General features: G+C 41.1%; 1 protein-coding gene across 9 annotated transcripts in view; it reads right to left on the bottom strand.

The window, feature by feature from the left end:
* Positions 1-747: 747 nt before the first annotated feature.
* EPB41L2 (erythrocyte membrane protein band 4.1 like 2) overlaps positions 748-25,289 on the bottom strand; it is a 213,986-nt gene continuing 189,444 nt past the window's right edge. For all 9 annotated transcript variants that reach the window (XM_060168392.1, XM_060168389.1, XM_060168391.1 and 6 more), the window contains 4 exons: positions 24,643-24,741; positions 22,840-22,920; positions 16,198-16,303; positions 748-2,005 (listed from right to left, as the gene is read on the bottom strand). In XM_060168392.1, the coding sequence (XP_060024375.1) occupies positions 16,199-16,303; positions 22,840-22,920; positions 24,643-24,741 (285 nt within the window). In that variant the 3' untranslated portion in view covers positions 748-2,005; position 16,198. The remainder of the gene's footprint in view (positions 2,006-16,197; positions 16,304-22,839; positions 22,921-24,642; positions 24,742-25,289) is intronic.

Genomic DNA, 25,289 nt, shown 5'->3' with positions numbered 1-25,289 from the left:
TATTTACAGAGTCACATTTGGTTCCATAATATTTCTAAGGCTTGGCTTGCTGAGATATGCTTCCCCAGAGAGGAGCTGTTTTTGTAATAATTCTAGAGAAAATGAGAAAGATCTTGCACAAGGTGAGAGATAATTCAGTGGGAACCGATCCCAAAGGAGAGAGTCATGCATATTATATTAACATGCTCACTTTAAACAACTAGGGAAAGACATTCTACAGAACGTTTTAGATGGAATATACCACACCCTGTTGGTCATTTGCTATATAATGCTTTTAACGTTTGAAAGAAAATCCAGCACTTCATCTGATGTGTCTGGGCAAATCCTGATGAGACACGGACGCAGCCCTCAGCAGAGCCCGTTCTGCCTGATGCACTAAGACCCACGGGACTGTTAAGCAAAATTGAAGCAGAGGACCAGGTTTCAGATGGTGCAGCTAAGATATTTCCTGAAACAAAACAAAAAATACACAAAGAAAACAAGCAAAAATATGCCTTGGAGAACTTGTACAAGCTGGGGTGGATTACGTAACCAGGCAGAAGGAACTGGCATTCTAAACAGTAGATTTACAAACATTTGACATCGGTTTAGCCACTTGAAATCGGTGATGCTGGCAGCAGCGTGAATTATAAAAGATCTGAATAACAGATTTTAAAAATGCTACATCCCACAAAATAGTAGAACTTCTAACTGACAGTATGACTTGAGCTTATCTTCTTAAACCTTCATAAAAAGAGAAGTGACAAGTTTAGAGAATAAACAAACTTTATTTTATAACAGTATTACAGAAAGCAAAATATCATTTAATACAACTGGAAGCTGCTAGGCATCTAATCCGGCATCATAACTATACATAGGGCCAAAGCAAAGGAAAGACTGTTCAATACAGTTAATAAGTCCCGATCAGGTCTCTGGTGTCAGCTTTAAATGGTGTAGCCTTCTTACAACCGTCAAAAAACCACCACGGCCCTAACTCCTCACCCTGGCAACCTCACACCTGTGTGGATCATCACGCTATCTGAGAGAGATACACCTGCTCGATAACAAAAGGTCAGTTTTACATGGAGACAAGGAGGTTTAATACAAAGTGTCCTACACGAGTGTTCAAATAATGGAAAGTACTGAAATTTGGACATGTTAAGAAAGAAAGCACTACGGTTTTTAAGCTGCCTGAATATTTTAGTAGGAGGGAAGATACTGCTTTCTCTCCCCTCCTATTTCTGGAATGCTGCCGAAGAGCCCATGTCTGAGAAGCATCGGCACTGTGGTGCGACAGGGCCTCTAAACACAGTGCGTGGTCAGTGAACTTCATCATAATTCTCCAGTTTGGAGATTCCCGGACTTTCCGCTACAAGTAAAAAGTCACGGTACTGGAAAGTCAAAAGGGTTCAATATCAAAAAATAGCCCCAATGAAATTCTCAAACATTAGAAAATTTTCACGATGTAAGAAACGCCTTTAATCTGCATTAATATTTTCTCATACAAGTATATTTACTGCAAACTGAGAACTCTGTAAATATTGACTTGTACGAACTCAATGGGAAGCATCCGGAAGAAAGAAAGCCACTATCGAAATTAGTCACAGAGTCTCCTTTCCGCACAACAGCACCTGTTCCAGTGAACAGCACCTTACCAGCTGGGGCTGGCTTTGTTCACTATCATTTGATCAAAATGAGTCACAGAAAGCAGGTAGTTGTACACAAAGTAAACAGGAAACAAAAAACGAAACTCTCTAACTAAAAAAAAAAAACAAACAAAGAAAAGAAATAACCAAGAGTATTTAGAAGTGGTTATAAAACAAAATAATATATTAAAATGCAGGGGAACGGTATAGACCAGAGCTGTTAAGGTAAGGTTTGGTGTTGGCATTTTAATTCTTCAGGCTTCTGGCCATTGTTACCAGTCGTAGTATAAATTCGCTGGAGCAGTGGTGTGGCATTAAGACTTGGAATGGTCAAAATTTTTCAGGTTCACAAAGTTGAATGTTGTCTATAAAATGAATTTCTAGGAGGAAAAAAAAGAGACAAGGCTTAAATATTCCAAAGACAGGCTTGGGAAAAAAATGTAAGTAAGATTCACCAAATTCCAAATCAAGTAATCAACAGTTCCCATCTGCCTGGTTCTACAGTAAACAGTATTTTACCAGAAGACAAGCATGAGAGCCTGATCCACCCTTGAGGGCCTTAAAATACCTGAAGGATTGACTAGCACACGAGAAACAAGTGGCAAATAAGAATCTGACCAAAAAGTTAACTATAAAACAGAGGTAATTCATATAATAAAAATCTAAAAAAAAGAGAAAGCAATGTAGGTTTTAAAGTTAGATTCAAAGAAGAAGAAAAAGTAATTTTGACTTCACTGAAATGAATAAAAGCTGCCTCAGGTTGGCAGAAAAGAATGAGGAAAGATGCAAGGAAGTGAGAAAGTGCCTGACAGGTAAGATGAGTATACAGATGTACGGCGTGGAGGACAGGAATGAATGGGGTGGGGACACAGATATCTGGATTCTTTATCAATGCAAATTGACAGATATTAATTATTATTATTGTAATTAATTCAACCTACTTTCGACAGTGTCATCATTCACCTCGAGTTTGGATATGGTTATAGCTGTTAAGTATGAGTTATACTTTATGTTATCAGAATTTTGGTCAAGTAAACAAACAAAACCCAAACCACTAATTCCTTGCTTCAGTTTCCCACCCCCAGACTATACAATGTCACTGAACATTTCTAACTACTAAAGTCACGTTCCTTAGCTTGTGTTCCCCTCTTTTGGCCAATGTGAGAACAGGTCAATGTAGCTGTTTCATCTAATCACAGGTCTAATTCTATGTCTAAATTTTTCAAGGATACATGCTGGTTGCCTACTTTGCCTTAAGTCTTTACAGAGTGTCCAGTGCAGTCTTCAATTTATCTTTCTCAGTGTGCCTGGTGAGCCGTGGGGAACAGTCAACCTCAAGCACAGTTCTATGACGTCATCTGAAAAGCACAACCTCGGAGTTTCCAGAGACAGGGGCTCACATGGTCTCAATCTGGAGCGTGCTCTACTCCAGAAACTGATTTGGCGAACAGCAAATGTGCACTTAAAAAAAAATCATCCTCATGACAAGTGGTAAAGCACTCATCCAGAGGGGAGTCTCAATAAAAATGCAAAGCTGTGGCTTTTATCTGAAATAATTAAAATAATGAAGAAAACATACCCTTTCAGATTAATGAAGATGCAATTACCACAGGGCAGTAATATAGCCTGAGATTTTGAAAACGTGAGTAAATTATTTATGTAAGGCACAACGCAACTATTTCCTAAATAAATATGAGGTCCGTGTACTCCGGTGTGAAATTCGGCTTTAAATATGATAGTTTATGAATTTCAGTTATTTCTAAACTTTCATTTTATTCTTCCTTGGCTCTCAATTTGCATATTTAATTTTAAAACAGAATTTTCATTGTAAGAATATAAAATCCTAGAGCCAAAAATGCAAGTATGATAAATGTCTATGTGGTTAGATCAGGAAATTGTCAATTCTTACAATGTTTGTATTACCACTATAATTTAGACCCACCAGTTCTCAAATTGTGGTCTGTAGACCTTGGGGGTCACCATGACTCTTGCAGGGGGTTATAAAATCAAAACTATTTCATAATCATCCTAAGACACTATCTGCCCTTGTCAGGTGTGGACATTTTCCCTGATGATGCAGAAACAATGGTGAGTAAACCTGTTGGCATCTTAGCACACACAGGTCAAGGCAGTGACACTAAACTGTACCCGAAGTCACTGCATTCTTTACCACCACGCACTCACAGTGAAATAAAAAGCAAGCAAGAAAGCAAGCCAGTTTCACTTAAGGATGTCCTGGATGAAACAGAAAAAAATATTAATTTTCTTACATCTCTACCCTGGAGTACATCTTTTTAGTATTCTGTGTGATGAAATGGAAAGTACGCATAACACATTCCTGCTGCATACAGAGAAGTACGGGAGATGTCTAGGAGGAAAGTGAATTTGTATGAATGTTTGAATTGTGAGTTGAAGCTGCTGTTTTCATTAAAACACTTCTTTACTTGAGAGGATTACTGACAAACTACGCTGCTCAATTTGGATATCTGGCAGGCATTTTCTTGAAAATGAGATGAGCCTCTCACTTCAAGGCAAACAATTGACAGAACTTGTTGCCAACGATAAAATTCAAGCTTTCGTGTGAAAATTATAACTCTTGGAAACTGTATTTTGGCCACCTTGAGCTTGACAGCTTCCCAATGTTTAGAGACTCTTCTAGTGGGGTCAGTGGCAACCACAGATCTTTTTACTGTCTTAGTCATTTTGCCTTTTCCAGGATGGCACAGAGTTAGAATCATACAGTACATGATACCTTTTCAGACAGGCTTCTTTCACTAGGTGATTATTTTTAACTGAATAAATATCTTGAAAACTATTTGATTTATAATAGAAATAGATCAAATTTCAATTAATAAAATTCACATAAACATAAAACTCTTTGGGCTCTTCAGTAAGTTTTAAGTGTTCCTGAGACCATTAAGCTTGAGAAGTGCTTCTATGGAATCTGCTCCCTAACCTACTGGCGTTTCCTGCGCTCACAGATATTTGTGTGGCTTCTGAATACAGAAGGAAAAATGAAATCTAGTGTTTTTTCCTTTTCGGTCAAATGGCGCTCAAAATCTCTTCCACAAATAATTCAGCAAAATGGTTTTGTATCCCTTGGTTTGCCTGGATATATTAATGCTCTTTTGGGGGTTGCTCTTTTCTTAGGAGGCTCTCACGTGGGCCCTTTTGAGGCTCATGTCTCAGATTTAGGTCTTTCAGGACAAGCTTGGCCCCCTGATCTCTGTCCCCTCTGAGTGCCAGATATATTGTGCTCGTTAACATACATGCCAACACAATTTCACTTCAAAGACAAAAATTCCGTTCAAGGTTTGCTAGCACCACAAGTCAATTAAGTATTTTTGCTTCCAGGAGAGTCAATTTTGAGATGTTTTCCCTGAATTCCCATTTGTTCTAAAACAAAACAAAACGAAACAAAAAAGGCTTGTCTCAGTTCTGAAGAACCTAGGGGCAGGACAGGAATGAAGACGCAGATGTACAGAATGGACTTGAGGACATGGGGTGGGGGGGAAGCTGGGACGAAGTGAGAGAGAGGCATGGACATATATACACTACCAAACGTAAAATAGCTAGTGGGAAGCAGCCGCATAGCACAGGGAGATCAGCTTGGGGCTTTGTGACCACCTAGAGGTAGAGGGGTGGGATAGGGAGGGTGGGAGGGAGACGCAAGAGGGAGGAGATATGGGGATATATGTATATGTATAGATGATTCATTTTGTTATACAGCAGAAACTAACACACCATTGGAAAGTAATTATACTCCAATAAAGATGTTTCTTAAAAAAAAAAAAAAAGCTTGTCTCTGCCTCTCTTAGCTGCCGTTATTTCCCCTCCAGAGGGCGTTTTAGGAAGAGCATCTCCTTTTCCTCCCACCCTGTAATCGTCAAAGCTCTTTCCATTTTTAAGACAGTCATGCTCCCTTACCTCTGAGGAAAGGGTGAGCTGTCAGTGATCTCGGCAGGCCAATTAAATGGGTTTTCTTTAAAGCTAACAGTCATCTTTGTGTTAGAGCCTTTATGCACATTCCAGTCACTCCACCTAAAGAATTACTACACACACCGCAATTTCGCAATATCCTGTCAAATGAAAGCATCATCAATTTTGCCTCATTTTTAAACATGATTATTTTATAAAATAATGGTTTTATTGTTCATTTAGCTACATATCGTAGCTGCAATCTCAAAGACATTCTGTCCAAAATAAATTTTTCTAAAATGAAGTGTGTTTCAACTACATCAGTGGGAGTTTGTTACTTGAAAGATTCCCATCATGAATCCCTCAGCAAAGCAATACGCAGTGTGGATTCAGACTGACGGACGGTCAACTCTGGCTCTGCTACTCACCGACTGTGTGACTGGGGGAGGGACTTAACCTCTCCAGGCGTCCGTGTTGTCATCTGCATCCTAAATGACTGTGAGAACTAACTGAAATAAATGGCAAAGTTCTCCAACAAAGCTCAGCACAGAGTAGGCACTCATTAAATGTGAGCTGATACTATTATTATGGATTTTCACATATGATATTTCATTCCTGGTTTTACTTCCAAACGCAATTCAACTCTACTCTTAAAGACAGAGATGGCCAGTTCAGTTTCCCCATTAATAATTGCATGAACCAGTATAATGGTTTCTTTACAGGGTACTTCATCCAATCAAGCATCCTTTCCATCAATCCTGCACACCACTGATAAATTAATCTTACTGAAGGATGGTGCTGAAAATGCTCTTCCCTTACGCAGATGACCTACAGAGCAAAGCCTAAACTAAGGTGCTAACACGGAGTGTAATTCCCTTTGCAATTCGCCTTTGACAAATCTCTCCAGCCCCTGCTGGAATTCAACACACAGACACAACGTAGGGTTTGCTTCTCCTGACGTCCAGCGCGTGGTTTTCCTATGTGCCCTCTCCTCTCTGCCCCTCCCTGTATGTTCAAATCCTCCCCGCGCTCTGCACACAGGAGCTTTCTGCTCCTTTTCGAGGAAGTCTTCCCTGATCTGCCAACCAGGAACAGTTTCTCCTGTTGACTTTCATAGCCCTTTAGCTAGGCTTCTATCTATCTATCTATCTATCTATCTATCATCTATCGCTGTGTTGGGTCTTCATTGCCCTACGTGGGCTTTCTCTAGTTGCGAGAGGGTGTTACTCTTCGTTGTGGTGCACGGGCTTCTTCTCACTGCGGTGGCTTCTCTTGTTGCAGAGCACGGGCTCTAGGCGCGCAGGCTCTAGAGCGCAGGCTCAGTAGCTGTGGCGCATGAGCTTAGTTGCTCCGTGGCATGTGGGATCTTCCCGGACCAGGGATCAAACCTGTGTCTCCTGCATTGGCAGGAGGATTCTTAACCACTGTGCAACCAGGGAAGTCCTAGGTTCTCTTTAAACACTATTTTTTTCCCTATATGTTATTTGTACACTTGTTCCTATGCATTTACCTTTCTCACAACTACCATAGTCCCTTGAACGCAGTATGTTCCCAATATACATTAAAGAATCCATGAATGAAGTAATAGCGACTAATCTGCAAGGCAAGGCCAGGCTGAAAAGCAAAGGCTTGGGAGGGGAAAAATAAACAGAATTGTATTCTAGGAACAAAGCACTACTGCCTGTCCTCACCATTAGTTTCATCTGCTGATTTTAGTGGAAAAAATTTCAGGTTCATTTTTCTGTTCTCTTTTGTTGAATAACTACTTCTGTGATATCCCAGGAGGACTCTTAGTTCTTTAAAAAACTGGTTTTCCCGAATCTCCCACATCTGAAGCTTTGAGAAAGATTTCTAATAGTAGTTAGTATTTGGCCGTAAAGCGAGAGGAAGGTCTTCTCATTCACCCTGCTGAGTTCAAATTTTGTGAGAACTTGATATGAAAGCATTCGACAAAATCTTAAAGCTTCTTTTAAATAACAAATGGACTACAGTAAGGCACACTCGGTATACTTTATTCTAGCTAAGCTTTTGTCAATCTTAGGTTCATGAGTAGAGATGAGAAAAATTTCTCTGTAGTATCAAATAAAAGTTGTGCTTTAAAAAAACAGTAACAAAACCCTTATCTTTTAGAAAAACGTCTTTGAACTATGTATGAATAGAACTCACTTAGTGTTCGTTTCGTATTTTCATTAAATAGGAAGGTTAGTGGGAATCAAAACAACTCACCTCCAGACCCAACTCCGTCACTTATTAGTTAACAATGTTTTCTGACCTCTTCAGCATCCAGTACGTTATTTTATACCTGCAGGACATCTCAATTTGGAATAGCATTTCAATGCTCAATTTGGAATACATTTCAAATGCTCAAGAGCCACACGTGAGAACTGGCTACCATGCCGAACAGAACAAGGCTAGATTCTCACTTGCTCTAATACTAACCATTTTGATGCATGAGAGTTAAAGAAACATAGGGCCAACATGTCCTGGCACTATAATCCTCATGAGCACAGGAGTATCTTAAAAACACACACACATACACTCAGACTTATTAATTCGTTCCCCCCGCAAAATTCTGTCCTAACCTACCCACAAGTTTACATTGAAATTTAAAATTACTATTTAAAAGCTAGTATCTGAGATATCTAACATTAGACAAGTTCTTGAAACAAATGAAACTATACTCAGCTCTACACATGGATGGTATTTGATGGCTCTTATAGAAAAGGGACCTATGGCAAATCTCTAGGATGCTATTTCCTCATAAAAAGGCAGATGGCGGGGAGAGAAGAAGATGGTCTATATGCAGTTTTAAATTAAATATTCTTTTAATTCCCATACTCTTAAATACACCCTGCACTAGGGTACAGTAAAGTCATAACCACCACCTCCACACTCCTCAGAGACTGGCTGGGTAACATGTAAGTAGGGAGACGGGGTACCAGGACCTCAACATGAAGAGACGGGAAGGAAGAGACACTGGGGACTTGGAGAGCCCCTCCTTCCCCTAAAGTGGCTGCACCTACTGAGCCATTGCAGCCTTGAGAGAAAGCAGGCTCGGTGTTAGAGCTTCTGATGTTTCTCGAATCGCTAGATATCTTCCCATTTTAAGCATTAATAATTAACTCAAATTCCGTGACATACTGTTTGGGTTGAAAAACAAACCAAAACTCTGGATACGGCCTGCCTGTGTCCTGTTTGTCAATTTTGTCTTGCTCTCTCCCCTTCTTTTTGGTGCCACTTTAAATTCCCCAAAATAATGAAAAACTGGAGAAAACATCCAGCATTTGTGACTAAGAGATTAATAACCTTAACTCTGTAAAAGATAAAAGATGATAAACACCTGAATAGATAAGTGGACAAAGGATACAAACTGGCAATTCAAAGAAAGGCAAATTGTGTTTGTGTGCACATATATTTATATGTGTGAATATGTGTACTGTGACCTCCTTACCAATGAACAATTAAAAAATGCTCTTTCTTCACAATTTAAAAAAAGGGGGGGAGGGGACAAATGCTCTTTCCTCACCAGGTTGGCAAAGACTTTTCAAATGTCGTATAATCTTTAGTGTTGGCAAGGATGTGGGGAAACGGGGATATTCTTAAACTGCTAGTGGGCGTCTAACTTTGTAGAACCTCTAAGGAGGGCAGGTGGGCAATATGTCAAAAAGAAACCTTTAACACACCAACTCATTTTTAAAAATATCTGTCCTAGAGAAACAATGAAGTTAATGCCCCCCAAATGTACACACAAGTATAATCTTTGCAGCTGTGAATTTACTAGTGAAAACTGAAGAACAGCCTAAATGCCCATTAATAGGGGTCAAGTAAACCATCCTGCATCTATTCGATGGCTGTTGGAAAATGAGATAATGATGGGCAAACTTATCTACAAGGTACTGTGAAGCGGAGAAAAAAGCCGGATATGTGATAGAATCAACAGGATCAGCCTATTTATATAGAGGTGTGAGAACACATGGGAGTGCATCTGAGTATGTGCTCACAAGTATATACACTGTGAAAGGGATCATCTATCTCTAGGAGCAGAGCAATTATGGGTCACTTACATTTCCTACCATCTTTCCTTTTCAAAAAACTATGACCGCCTCTGCTTTTTTGTTGCCAGAAAAAATACATATAGTTTCATCTGTAAAAACAACAGTCAATAATGATTCTGTCCAAGAGCAAACTCCGGGGAATCAGTGACTCCCAGGTGCTAACGAATGGACAATGGCAGGGGCATCCAGCGCCCCTTCTGTTGGGTAGTTCAAATATACTGTGACTCACTGATAGCACCTGCCAGATTTATAAATGTTACACAGAGTATGCCCCAGCATTCCAGAGTGAAAACTGGCAGTGCCTAAAACTCACTAAATCCAAAATGGCTTTTCATTTCTATGTAAAAGTCTTCATTTTATGTTTGATTAACTTATATTGAAAACTAAGCTGTAATAAAATGCTAATTTCTGGTACAAGAGTAGTACAACTAGGCAAACTTATAAAATAAAAATGCAACACAACTGAAACCGACATGCCTGAAACATCCCTAAATTGAAAATCGTCATCTGGATGCCAACAGGCTGGTGCTTTTCTTTCAAGGACAGGGAGACGCTCGCATGTAAATGAGTAGCTCGTGATCGGCTAGAGCTCCGATCAGCCAACGCAGTTCTTCTCTCCTGTCAAGGTAGTTAGACAGCTGATGCTCATTTCCTGTTGTTTTTGCGAATTCATTTTGAAACCGTGAACATCACCCTGACTTTGAAATGTTGGTTGGTTGAAACGTTGGTTGGAACACAATATTATCTTGTTTAGAAACTGGTGTTCATAGATGCAGGCTAGCACAGACAGCAACACAACTAACTGAGAGTTATTTATTGTGGGTTGGGGACTGGAACTCAGGGTCCACCTAACAGTCTCCAAGGAATGATGGATGTACCAGGTTTTTAGTAATCACTGCACTAGCTCCAGTGGCTCTGTCAGACCGATGCTCTGTCTTCTCAGATGAAGGCAGGCCAAGGCGGATGGAAAAGCAAAAGGCCAATTACTGAGTGTTCCTGCTTCTCGAAAGCACTCTGTGTAAACCCTATTTCCTCAACCTGTTACAGGCTCCATCTCCACTACTTGACTGAAGGAGCTGTGACAAAGCTCCCAGGTCGATTCTGTACCGACAATTCCAGAGGACACAGGCACCTGATTTCTTTGCCATATTTAAGGCTGATTATGCTCTCCTTGGAGCTAGCTTCTCTTGGAGCTTTCGTGGCCGCCTTATCTCCCTGTTTTCTATCTTCTTGCCCTTCTCACTCCTCCTGTAGCCCCTCTGTTCCCGAGGCCCCGACTCTCTGACCTGGCCCTGGGTAGGCTTCATCAGTGGATGACACATTCAGGTGTGTCTACCTCCTGCTCTGAAGCCTGCCGTTCTGTCTGTCTGGCTCTCTCTCTCTCTCTTTCTTCCTCTCACTCTCTCTCTCAAAGCTCTTGGCTACTTCCTGGACCTCTTCATGAAGACATTTCACGTGCATCTCAAGCTCAACATCTCTGGGGTAGAAGTTTTTATTTGACTTTTAAGAGCAAAAAGGGTTCATGGCTGGCCTTCTATGTTATAAAAAGTTCTTACAACATGCCTTATTAACAAACCCTCTGTAGATTCTATTATCACCTCCAGTTCATGAGGCACAGAGAAATGAAATAAACGGCACACATCACGCAACTAAGGTAGATTTGAACCCAGCAAATCTGCTGTTATACTTCCTCTTAACACTCAGACTATCTGGTAAGTTTCCAATTAACCATGTCGTGTGTGTGTAAGACAGAGCCTTATACATTCACTTCCAAGCTTCCACTATAATTCCCATGACAGTTGGTCTCTCCTATAGTACCAGAGAACAAAAAATGCATCTTTGCTTTAAGACAGCTAAACTGAAAGGACCGGCCACATTGCACATGACATGTGAAAAATGAAATCCATGTGTTCCATGACTGAAATTACAGGTATCACCATCGACCCGTTTGTCCAAGCCAGAAACCTGGGCGTTACCTGGCATTTTTCCCCACTCCTCTGTCCTCCCAACTCACTAACTTCCGTATCCTCATGCAAACGGTCAAAAAGTCACAAGCCTTTATCTCCTCACCACCTCTCAAATACAAAGGAGCACCCCTACAGCTTTTCAGGATAAATTTCAGCCTCCTGCTTGGCTTCTAAGACTCTTTGTGATCGGGCCTCTGCCCCTCTGCGCCCTCATCTCCCATGACTCTGCTGCAAGTGCCCTGCGAGGCAGCTGCACCTGATCTGCCCTGTTCCTGGAGTGTCTGGCGCACAATACCAGATCCTGCCTGAATCGCCCCCTTTCCACGCCTTCCTTCCCTGGGCTCACTCCAACTCGCCGTGAAGCTCCCGTGAGAAGTCATCTCTGATGCCCCATCCTGATTCAGAGATCTCGCCTTTTTGTTCCCACGAAACTCAGTCCAGAACCTCTGATGAAACTTGAGACTCCCTGCTGCTGCCTCTGCTTTATTGTCTGCGAGTACAGACCTTGATTTGAAATCTCAGTGGTAAAACAGTAGATGATACCTAATGAGACTCCCATAATACCCGTATAATGAACAGTAACGACAAAAAGGAATAAAATGAGTGAATGGGTGAGAGGCTGCTCTTGCATCACGTGATCCTTGGGCCGCTCACTGCTTTCCGATGAAAAGGAGGCGTCCTTCACTTTTTCATGCAACGTCAGTGATTACTCCAGGAGTCTGAGAGGCTCGTCTGAAGTCTGCGTTCACAGAGCTTACGGCACCAGCTGAAGCAGGGTCGCACGTTCCCCCTGCTGGGGCTCCTTCCTTCTCGGGCCGCGCAGACCACACCCCCAAGCCTGGGCTCTTCTACCTTTTCATCAGGACCAGCGGGGACACCATTCTAGTGGTGACGAGGTCAGTAACATTTTGTGTCCACTCAAGGGCTCATAAATATGCATTCAGCATAAAATAGCAGGAGGGAGTAGCCCTTAAGAGGAAATAAAAACGATACAGAGATCAAGGCAAGTGCTCCTCTAAGCGTTTTCTTGTTCGTGGAGCTGCACGCAGCCCCTCTGCCTCACCGCTGGCAACCGCCCAGCATGGGGAAGCAGACCGGGACTTCAGTCCTCGGCACATTGTTCTTTGACCGTCTTTCTGTTTCCCTGCCTGCCACGCTCAATGCTTGATCAAGAGGTCAGAGCTACTCCAAAGGAAGAGGTCAGGTCAGACCAGGAGGAGAGCTTTTCACGCCCGAAAAGGGAGACGGGACCGATACATCACAAATAGTTCTTTCTTCTTCTTTTCTGACGTTGGGACACCGTCCTGGTCCTGCTCTTTGCCTTGAGCCACTGCTGCCTCTGTGGGATTCTGGCAGGGCAGCCAGAGGGTAGCTGCAACAGTGGAAACACATTCTTCCCAGCCCTGACGGGCATCAGCAAAGGAAATTTTTCAAGAACAAGTGCGGCCAGTCAGGAGCGGAGATGCTAAAATGACTGTGAGAAGACACTGAGGTAGCTCCCATCTGTCCTTCAGATTGCAACTCAAATTCTATTTCTCAAGTAACAGGTTAAATTGATAACAGTTCAAGCCCCCCATCCGGTTCTCTCATCTCACATTATTTCCTTCGGAGCATTTATCAGATATGCAATTACATTCTATTTGTTAATACTGACACCTCCCCTCCTGGAGTGGATCCTTCCTGAGAAAGGGGACCGGGACTGTGCTGTCTACCAATGTGACCATCCGAATCCTCACTGCCTAAGCAGGCCTAGCATGCTGTGGCACTTGCTAAATATTTTTCAATGAATAAATGAATCTTTCCAAATTTATCCAGTTTGCTCATCTTACACGTGAATTTACACTTTAACCTCCTAAATTTGTTTAACAAGGCTGCTTATAAAAGATGGCCTCCGAGACAGGCAAACTTCAAAGGCTGTGTGTGTGTGTGCGTGTGTGTGTGTGTGTCCACTGAACAAATGAATATAAGGTGTTAAGAATCAATGACATAACTAATTTATTTTAAAGCTTATTAAAATACCACAAATGAAGGTGAAGTGCTGGTAATGCTAGTGGTCACTAATTTTTGTCTCATATTCCTGATTAAGTAACTGATTCATAGAATTTAGAGGAGAAATACGCATTATTTTTACATTTGTACAACACTCAATTTTCCCATTCATTGTCATATTATATATAAGTAGAAAAGGTAGATTGTACCAGCCCCACTGACTTACCCAACGTCCCATAGTTTGAGATCTGGCAAGATTAAAACACAGTACTTGATCTTCTGACTCCTAGCTAAGAATGTTCTCAGACTTGCACGTAACATAGCACATTAATTCAGGTAAAACAGATGCTGTGCTTGTGCTAAAACTTTAAATGATTTCTGCTCGCAGGCCCTTTATACACCCTGTGTTGAAAACATCATCTAAAACATAAAGAGTAAGGTTGCTAGATATAAGAGCAGTATTGAAAAGTTAGTTGTATCTCCCTATGCCAGCAACAGCTTCTGGGGAAAAAAACTATACAATTTTATTGAAAGACATTAAAGAAGATCTATATAAATGGAAAGATGTTAATATTTGTGGAAAAGAAGACAATATCATAAAGCCGTAATTCTCAGTATACTGAGCTACAGAGTAGATGCAATTCCAATCAAAATACCACAGGATATCTTAGAACCTAACACTCTGATTCTGAAATTTATATGTAAACAGAAGGAGCCCAGAACAGCCAAGACATTCTTGAAGAGAAAGAACTGGGGAGTGTTGTGCTCCTAGATACCAATTCTCATTTTAAAGCTATATGGCACTGGGGCAGGGACAAACACACAGACTGATAGAAACGAATGTGCTCAGAGACACACCCACGCATGTAAGAAACTTGATGTCTGACCCGCAGACTAGACGGGGCAAGGACGGGCTCTTCAATAAACAGGGCTGGAACGCTGGCTGCTTATACGGGAAACAAACAAATCACTGTTTCTAATCACACAGAAAAAATTTCTGATAGATTAAGGATTGATCCATGAAAGGCAACATTAAAATTTCCGGATTGAAAATATCTTTAACACCTCAGGATATGGAAAAAGCATAAGCCATAAAGAAAAGCTTGATAACTCAACTATATTAACATATTAAATACTACATTCAATATATTAATATATTGCCCTATATTGATAATAAAAGACAAACCACAAACAAAGATATCTGCAACACATAAAACTGACAAAGGATTAGTATCCAGAATCCATCAAGAACCTGTATGACCAAGAAAGTTAGATGGCACTAAGTTACATGTCGTATGTCTTAAGTTGTACGCCATTTCATATCTGTCAGATTGGCAAACGTTAGTAAGTCAGAGGGGAGGCTGTGCACTGGTAGGACCCCTCACGCCCTACGACGGGAGAGCACTTAGCCTTGCCACAAGGAGGAAGACGGGTTATGTGACCAGCCCCTCCAGTGGGGATCTATCTATCAACTGACCAATGTACGGATCATTTTAAAAACAAAAATGCAATATTAAGTATATGTGCTGTGTGATAAAACCTGCTTTTTAAAACCCTAATACGTACATGATCAGGAACACTTACTCAGTTTTTAAGAACCCTTTAACGCAACTTTTAAAGGCTATCTGTACTTCGCCATCACATGGAAGCAGCATAATGTATAACCACTCCCTACCGCTGGCCATTTAGATTGTTTCAAATTTCTTGCTAGTATATATAAACATGTGATACTCTTGTAGGTAAATCTTTGTATCCGTCTCTGATTATTTAAGATAAATTTCTCACAGTGGTTTAAACGGTAAGCATGTCTGACGTGGGTTTTTGCCAAGTTGCCCTCCAGGAAATATTACTAATTGATACAGCAGCATAAGTATATTCCCCGCCCCCCCCACCTTCCCGACCCTGGCTAAAAACGTAAACTTTGCCAGATTCAGCAGTGAATTTTTCATTTGTATTGATGTAAACAATATGAGGCTGAACACTTTTTGCTCATTATTCACTTAGTTTCTACATGGTTTACTTGCTTAATCCTCTACTTAAGTGTTTACATTTTCTGATGACACATAAGAGCTTCTTAATATAATATATTCAGGATATTAATCCTGTCTCTGCCAGGTACGTTGAACTTTATCACTTACCTTTTACTTTTGTTTTTGTTGGTTTGGCTCAAATTTTTACCTCTTTATACAGTCAAAGCAATCTTTTCCTTTATGGTTCCTTCTCTGATACAGAGTTCTTAATGTCTCCATTTAAAAGATTAACTCATCTCCCCTTTGGGCCCCTACGACAAAAATCCCTCATCTAAACGAAAGCAACAGCACCTTCCTAACAGGCTCTTTGTGAACATTGAGATAACTTATATTAATGCGCTTTACAAATAGTAAAGTAACATATAAATGTTGATTATTAGCGGCTCTCAATACATGGCAGTTATTAACACCACACGATGCCCGTGGGTCCACAGAGTTTATAGTTAACTATATACAGGTCACCCGAGCAGATGTACTTGGAGATGAAAAAGTCTGAAAGATCAGATGAACTGTAGGAGACAGGCACCATGATGCAGACGTGCCTTTCACATCGCTCGGCAGGTTCAGGAATACAGAACAGTCATGAGAAAGGCCCCGATGACGAGGCTCTTACCTTACTCTTCCCCCTCGTCCAGCTCGGTTTCTTTGTGCACCACAACCCTCGTGACCGACATGTCGGGGTGCTGCTCCCTGGCTTCCCTGATGGCCTGGGCCAGCGCCTGCGGGGTCAGGAGAGAGCACTGTGAGTAGAGGAAGAGGCTCTTTCTCGGGATGGCTGTACACGAGCATAGCCATCACCTGGGATCCATCCCTCCTCCTGCCAAGACAGTTTCACTGCTGTATTTGAGGAAGCAAGAGATTTGAAATGGGCTCCTTTTTCATTTTAGAGAATGCATCTCACTTCCCCAGGTTTCCCATTTCTCCAGTCCACTGCCAAATAATGATACACGTAGGAGAAACACGCTGGCTCTGAATCCCACTCAGCCTGGCACGCACTGTGAGACGCGGAGAAAACAGATCTTCTCTGACCTTAGGACTCTCATCTGCAACCTGAGACTTATGCTAAGATTATAAAGATAATGTTAAGGTTCGATGTATGGACTGAAAGAATGATGTGAAGCCTCCAGGGTGGTGTATGCCCTCCACACTCGAGTGATACTTGAAATTACCCAGTTGCCTCAAAACTCATGGTGCAAGAAATCTCTGGCATTCCTATACACTAATGATGAAAAATCTGAAAGAGAAATTAAGGAAACACTCCCATTTACCATTGCAACCAAAAGAATAAAATACCTAGGAATAAACCTACCTAAGGAGACAAAAGACCTGTATGCAGAAAACTATAAGACACTCATGAAAGAAATTAAAGATGATACAAACAGATGGAGAGATATACCATGTTCTCAGATTGGAAGAATCAACATTGTGAAAATGACTACACTACCCAAAGCAATCTACAGATTCAATGCAATCCCTATCAAACAACCATTGGCATTTTTCACAGAACTAGAAAAAATTTTTTCACAATTTGTATGGAAACACAAAAGACCCCGAATAGCCAAAGCAATCTTGAGAAAGAAAAACGGAGCTGGAGGAATCAGGCTCCCAGACTTCAGACTATACTACAAAGCTACAGTAATCAAGACAGTATGGTACTGGCACAAAAACAGAAATATAGATCAATGGAACAGGATAGAAAGCCCAGAGATAAACCCACGCACATACGGTCACCTGATTTTTGGTAAAGGAGGCAAGAATATACAATGGAGAAAAGACAGCCTCTTCAATAAGTGGTGCTGGGAAAACGGGACAGGTACATGTAAAAGAATGAAATTAGAACACTCCCTAACACCATACACAAAAATAAACTCCAAATGGATTAAAGACCTAAATGTAAGGCCAGACACTATCAAACTCTTAGAGGAAAACAGGCAGAACACTCTGATGTAAGTTACAGCAAGATCCTTTTTGACCCACCTCCTAGATAAATGGAAGTAAAGGCAAAAATAAACAAATGGGACCTAATGAAACTTAAAAGCTTTTGCACAGCAAAGGAAACCATAAACAAGATGAAAAGAAAACCCTCAGAATGGGAGAAAATATTTGCAGACGAAGCAACTGACAAAGGATTTATCTCCAAAATTTACAAGCAGCTCATGCAGCTCAGTATCAACAAAACAAACAACCCAGTCCAAAAATGGGCAGAAGACCTAAACAGACATTTCTCCAAAGAAGATATACAGATTGCTAACAAACACATGAAAGAATGCTCAACATCATTAATCATTAGAGAAATACAAATCAAAACTACAATGATACAATGAGGTATCACCTCACACCAGTCAGAATGGCCATCATCAAAAAATCTACAAACAATAAGTGCTGGAGAGGGTGTGGAGAAAAGGGAACCCTCTTGCACTGTTGGTGGGAATGTAAATTGATACAGCCACTATGGAGAACAGTATGGAATTTCCTTAAAACACTAAAAATAGAACTACCACACAACCAGCAATTCCACTACTGGGCATATACCCTGAGAAAACCATAATTCAAAAAGACTCATGTACCACAATGTTCATTGCAGCTCTATTTACAACAGCCAGGACATGGAAGCAACCTAAGTGTCCATCCACAGATGAATGGATAAAGAAGATGTGGCACATATATACAATGGAATATTACTCAGCCATGAAAAGAAATGAAATTGAGTTATTTGTAGTGAGGTGGATGGACCTAGAGTCTGTCATCCAGAGTGAAGCAAGTCAGAAAGAGAAAAACAAATACCCTATGCTAACACATATATATATATATATATATATATATGTGGAATCTAAAAAAAAAAAAGAAAAAAAATGGTCATGAAGAACCTAGGGGCAGGACGGGAATAAAGATGCAGACCTACTACAGAATGGACTTGAGGACACAGGGAGGGGAAGGGTAAGCTGGGACAAAGTGAGAGAGTGGCATGGACATATATACATTACCAAATGTAAAATCGATAGCTAGTGGGAAGCAGCCGCACAGCACAGGGAGATCAGCTCGGTGCTTTGTAACCACCTAGAGGGGTGGAATAGGATGGGTGGGAGGGAGACGCAAGAGGGAAAATATATGGGGATATATGTATAGCTGATTCACTTTGTTATAAAGCAGAAACTAACACACCACTGTAAAGCAATTATACTCCAATAAAGATGTTAAAAAAAATAAAATTAAAAAAAAAAAACTCACAGTGCAAGACCAGGCTCTGCTCATCTTTGCCCTCTTAGGCTCTCAGTAATTGCTTGAGGAATGTTGCAGGAAAAATATCTATTAGCTTCTAGGACATAGAACAATTAAAACCACAAGCAACAATGACGACAAACAATCAGTAAAGCTAAAGAAAAGAGAGAGACTAATCTTTTAGATAATAAAATACAGCTCCCTATTTTACAGGTGGAAACAGTGAAGGCAAAAAGGTTAATGGGTCTTCCTCAGGACCATCCTGCCAGGGGGCTACAGGGCAGGAGAGGGCTGCCCCTCCACTGATTCATGGGCGTTTCCCTGGATGAGGCTGTGAGAAAGCAGACAAGATTTCTCTGAGTTTGATCAGAAAGTAAACTGTACACAAGGATTATGGCAAAGTGGAAAGATCCTGTTTTTCAGAGGGAAAGATGTTTAAAGAGGTCTCGGGGGAAAAAGTAAAAGAAAACTGCACGGAACAACACTCAAAATCTAGGAAAGAACTTGAAAACAAAAAAGAAATCCTACTAGGAGAGAGATTGCTGTATCTCATAAGGAAAACATACATTTGAAAAAAGCAGCACAATTTTCCTGCTGCGTTGTCACCTGCCTTTGGGGACAACTGCATTTCTTGTTTGCAATATCATTTCCGTCAGCTGGAAGGTTACTGAGCAAAACCCTGAGCCGCATTCCACAAAGAAGATAAAACTACCCCCCAAAATTATTTTTACGCCAAAGACTTTTCACTCAGAAGCTTGGAAGACACTTGAGGGTGCTTAAATTTCCACTGGGGAACAAACTCTGGCAACCTACCTGTGTTGGGACAAGAGAGGATCAGACAGGGGACCAGGCTTCCACTTAAGCATCAGCACAACTGCTTGCCACGTGGGGAGAGCAGGCAGCCCAGTGGGCAGGAGCAGAGTGGGGACCTCGTCTCAGAGCAGGACAGCAAGTGCTGCCGTGTACTAACTGCAGTGTGAGTGGGGAAGGCGACCAAGTACACCAGGGAGGCTCTAAGTCTGTGTTCAGAGGCAAGAGGGAGATTGGAACAATCAACACGGTCTAGTCCCTGCTGGTTTCTGGAATCCAATTTGAGAAAGGACAGCTCTGATGGGAGCCAACGTGGCTACAAAACAACATCTCAGCTACTTTGAATTTATGTTCATTACAAAGACCTGCCTACATTAAACCCTGCACCTGTCAAAGAGGAAACATACATGATACCCAAGGGAAGGTAGCAGGCGTGAAACATGCTTTAATTAGCAGAAAAGTAGGGAAAATGGAAAACTGCTATTATCATCTTCAAACATATTTGAAGTCAGTTTGCCCTTAGTTCCTTTCCTTCCATAATATCGGTACACGTAATTAAATACCATAAAATGTTAATTTACTGCGGCAACAGTAAAGACTGTGAGAAAACTATCACATCGCACGGCCAAATTGAGAAGTTATTTTATTAGAAAGAAATACACTTTTCCGTGTTGTTTATGCCTCCCGGGTACGGAGCTGAGAGCCACAACTAGCACCGGGTGTAGAACCTGCAAAGCCTCTTTCATTTGCCAGCACAAAAGAGATTCCTTCTTTTCCTATCCTGCTCAGATGAAGGGTTTCCTTCCACTATTAAAATTCTTTTAATGTAGGCAAGGAACTGAAAAGGTGTCAATGACATTAAAGTCACTGCATGATCAACATCAGTTTGTGGCAGGGAACTAATTTCCCTCCTTTACTTTTAAATAGCTCCACCATCTCATTTACAGGCTTTAAGGGGAAAGCGAACTCATCATGAGCTCCTGGTGACAAGCATACCAGAAGCCACAATTACATTTACTCAAAAACGTTTATGACATCTTATAAATAAACATGAAAAAGGTAAATATCTATTCTCTTCATTTGGATATCTGACCTCAGTTTTGGGTTTTTTTGTTTTTTTTTTTTTAATCGTAGTTGATTTACAATGTTGTGTTAGTTTCAGGTGTACAGCAAAGTGATTCAGTTATACATATACATATTCTTTTTCAGATTCTTTACCCTTGTAGGTTATTACAAGATATTGACTATAGTTCCCTGTGCTATGCAGTAGGTCCTTGTTGTTTATCTATTTTATACATAGTGGTGTGTGCACTTGTTAATCCCAAACTCCCAATTTATCCTCCCCCCGCCCCCTCGCCCCACTTCAGTTTTAAAATGGGCTGAAGGTGTGCGTCCTCACAGCAACAGCTAAAGCTGCAGCGTCATGATTTTCTTCTAATGGGAGAGTTAGGAATTTTGTTATTTTGTGTTATTTTGGAACTTACGTTTCAGACTGTGTTTTTAATATCTGCCGTTCAGAAGCACTACTATCTAGATTTGAGTTTTCAGGAAAAACGGGACGAAAGAATACACATAAAATAAAACCTGCAAGTAACCCCTCAAGGGAAAAAGTGGCATTTGAAACCCTAAAAGGGCCTTGTTTGGTGGAGACAGAGGGCAGACGAAACAAAGGCTGGGAGAGGACCCCGATTTTCACCTTCTATCAGGCCAAAGAATGTGGGTTCCTACCCAGCACACTGTAGAAATTCAATAAATGCTGAGCGAGAGTCCCAGAGGAAAAAAGAGTAAGAATACGGTTTGCTCCAACTTAAGGTCAGAGCAACTCAAAACTGTCCCAGTGAAGAGAAGTAGAATAAATCCTCTGTATGGGAAACCAGACGCTTGGTTTCCACACAGGTAATTCATTTTCTAGTGGTGAACAGACACATGTATAGTCATCTACTAGGAAGCTCTATTACTAAGTCAAAATTCAGAGTCAGGGCAACCTTTTAACCTATAATAACTGTCAAGGAATTTTTAAAAATACATTATGAGGGCTTCCCTGGTGGCACAGTGGTTGACAGTCCGCCTGCCGACGCAGGGGACATGGGTTCGTGCCCCGGTCCGGGAAGATCCCACATGCCGCGGAGCGGCTGGGCCCGTGAGCCATGGCCGCTGAGCCTGCGCGTCCAGAGCCTGTGCTCTGCAACGGGAGAGGCCACAACAGTGAGGGGCCCGCGTACCGCAAAAAAAAAAAAAAAAAAAAAAAATTATGAAATATGTAAGTAAAATTATATATACAGGAGTTTTAAAAAACAGTAATTTTCTTTTTAGGCATGGAAGAAAATCTATTCCTGCCTTTCTTACAGCAAGTCTTTCTTAAACGAGAAATTTTGTTCTCTAAAATTTCTGTGTTCAAAGCTGGGTGACTATCATTTGTTCCTACTCCCCAGCTGAGGACAACTGAACATTTGGTCAACTGAACATTTCCATTTCTTCAAATTATTGTAAAAGGAAAAGAGCTTGGTCTCCTTTAGAGCTGAGTTAAAATCACTCAGAAAATAACAAAACAAAAAATTCTCATCATCACTTGGGACTGCAGTCTAAAATTAAAGCTACTCTCCAAGTCTCCAGCGGTTCCATTCGTCACCTGTTCAGCTTAACAGTAGAATGGAAGTACAATTCTTTAAAAAATCTTTTCTGAATACATATAAATTTTCACTTTGTAAGAGACCTTATACTACCTTTTCTTATCCTTCAATACTAGTAATAACTAGGAGAAAACATCTAGAAGTGAATAGCCCAACTTTTCTAATGCTATAAAAAAATACTTGATAAGTTCCTGAAAGCAAGCATAAGTCAAACTTAGTGGCTTTCCTTATTTTTTTGGAAGCCAGTGTCGTTTAACTGCCATTTATTCGTCAGTAACTGATGACTTGCCTTTAAACCAGGCCCACGTGAATGCCTGACGGTTGCCAAAAATCCTCTTGATTATTGTGAGTCAAAGGTGCATGTAAAGCTAGTGTGAAATGAAAAACAACCCACATTTTGTGCTAATTCAGTACTAGGAAGGCTGAAAGGACAGGTTGTGTCTAGACTGTGAAGGGTCTTTATGCCAAGCTTAGGAGGTACATTCATCTCGGAAGGAGGTACTGAGAGAAGCGGTTTGATACAGGGACATGACATGATGACAGAAACTTAGAAAATAAACGCGGCCAGTTTCAGAACCAGAAGCTCAAGTCTTTACCTGGTCGTGATCAATATCTGCATCTCCCGTGATCACGATGCGCTTTTCAATTCTTGTTTCAGATATTCCACCTTTTACAGTCTAAAGGTCATAAAGAAACAGAAGGGAGGGAGGATTAGCAATCACTAAAACAGGTTTACACATAATCAGAGAAAACAGAGATGGCGCACACCCAGACCTTCCGATCATCCTTAAGCAATTCACACTGGGTGGGGAAGACTGATGTTCTAGAAATTTCTTTATTTTTAAGCTCCATAGAGAATCTGATCGTTCAAAGTGTAGCATCATCTGTAAGCACTCCTAAACCGAAAGCAACCTTAAAAACTATCTTATCAAGATTCAGGTGAGATTAAGATGCAACAGATGCCATTTAATCCAAACAACTCCACTGGAACATTCCGGTACAGTTTCCTGAGTTTCTTCACTTCCAATTGGCCAATTTTTGAAAAGAAGCGAGCAAAGGAGAAGTAGTTGTTTGTTTTATGTAGAGTTTATAAGGAATGCTAATAATTTAGGCATCTAGTTTAGGTTTGGGAAATTGGCATCATACAGATCCATTTAGTGATTTTCTTCATTTGGTTTAGTGCAATAATAAAGAAAAAAAAAAGAAGACTTGGACTTGGTTTAAGATAGAGGTAAGATGTGTGAGGGCGATATAAAGATTTTCATCCAGTGTTTGATTTGATTCTGCACGTGGCTGTGACATGGACATGGAATGTGGCTGAACAAAGGCTGTGAGGAGACCCGGGGGTAGGAGCTCCTGGGTGAACTGCCCACAGAGTTCCAGAGTTACTGGCTTGGAGCGAGGTGACAGAAGCCTGGGGCATGATAGAGGCTGAGAGATCATATGCCTGTGACACTCTAAACAATGAGCAAATACCACCCAGTCCTGAGAAAGTGCACACTCAACCTCTACAACACTGATAAATTTACACACGGTCACAGGCATCGCACTTCACCGTAAGAAACAAGGCTGATCGCTAAGATCATTAGGTCTTAATAACTTGATATGCTTTAAAATGAACACCAATACCAGCTTGCACTTATGGGACATTTTTTAATACACAAAATTTTTGTTGTTGTTGAAATGTGGCATGAGGAGGGCACAAGGGATACATTTGAGACCTTCAAGCACTAACCAAACGTGAGAAGCAGAAGCAAAAAGGAACGACTGGAAAATAATGCTGGGTTAGAAAGGTGATGACCATGTCACGCACTGGAATCACGTGGGGGGCTTCCTAAACACTCCTGGGGTTTCAGAAGATCCAGAGTGGGGTCACAGTATTCACACTGCTAACAAGTCCCTGGGTGAGACTGCCGCTGACAGTGCAGAGACCACACTTTGAGGATCGCTGGTCATCAGGTGTTAAACAGTTAGAGAGTGATCTGGAGAAATGCTCCAAATCGACACACTAGTATCTTAAATCAATGGGGGAAATGTATATGATATGAACAACTCGATGAAAATTTTCAATGGCAGTCTTCACTTCCTTGCTTCAGTCAGGAGAGCTGACTTGTACTTACCAAAGCTAGGCTTCCAATTTTATTAGGTTCCCTCTGCTCCTACAGCTGTCTTAAGTATAGCTATTTAGAACATATTTTTACCCCCTTGTACTTTACAAATTTGCAATTTGGATTTGGTTTAAATACAAATGTCAGTGGAGCCCAGTTTCTTGCACACTTTAAATCTAGGCATTTTTATTCCACTGGCACTGTGCGTAATAATTGGAAGTGTGAATAGGAACAAAGAAACCATTCAGAAAAGATTTTGTTGGCAGTGTACATTCCCCTGGATTGCTTTACCTTGGTGATGTGTGTGGTTGTCGTCGTCGACACGGACTCGGATGTGACGGTCTGTGCAGTCAGTAATGTGCCCGAGTCACCACCAGCCCCGCCATCAATCTTTGAAGAGTTGGGGGGAAAACACAAAGCAAAGCTTAACTTCCGTTACGTTGTCAGAGAAGACCCCTCCCCATCGAACATGCAGCTTTTAAGACCTAAGGAGGCGGCAGAAGACGCTAGCTGCCTATCCTCTGCATGTCTGTAGTGGTGATTTACTGATCAGAGACTGGCTGGCATTTATAAACAGAGTAAAGTCAAGGGCTAAATGCACATGGAGAAGCCAACCCTGGGCAGAGAGAGAAAAAACAAAGAATGGACGTAGAAGGTGGGACTGAGATCTATAGGGGAGTCGTGAGAAAATCTAGCTGAGGGCCATTTACAGAAGCTAGAAGAAGAAAGCAGAGAACCAAGCAGAGAAGTTTCCACAGTGACCAGAAGTGCTGAGTTTGTTGTTTTTTTAAGCACAGGTGGGTAAAAATAAACGTTTTCTCAGATTACTAAGCAACAGAACCTGACCAGGATAGACTAAGCTTAAGCGATTTGGTTAATTGCTTATCTCTAGATTTTTTTTTAATGACATGGTTCCTGTAATAGTTTGTGCGTATACA

This window comes from Lagenorhynchus albirostris, chromosome 12 (assembly GCF_949774975.1).
Source record: "Lagenorhynchus albirostris chromosome 12, mLagAlb1.1, whole genome shotgun sequence".
Taxonomy (NCBI): domain Eukaryota; kingdom Metazoa; phylum Chordata; class Mammalia; order Artiodactyla; family Delphinidae; genus Lagenorhynchus; species Lagenorhynchus albirostris.
This window is presented reverse-complemented; position numbering and strand designations above follow the sequence as displayed.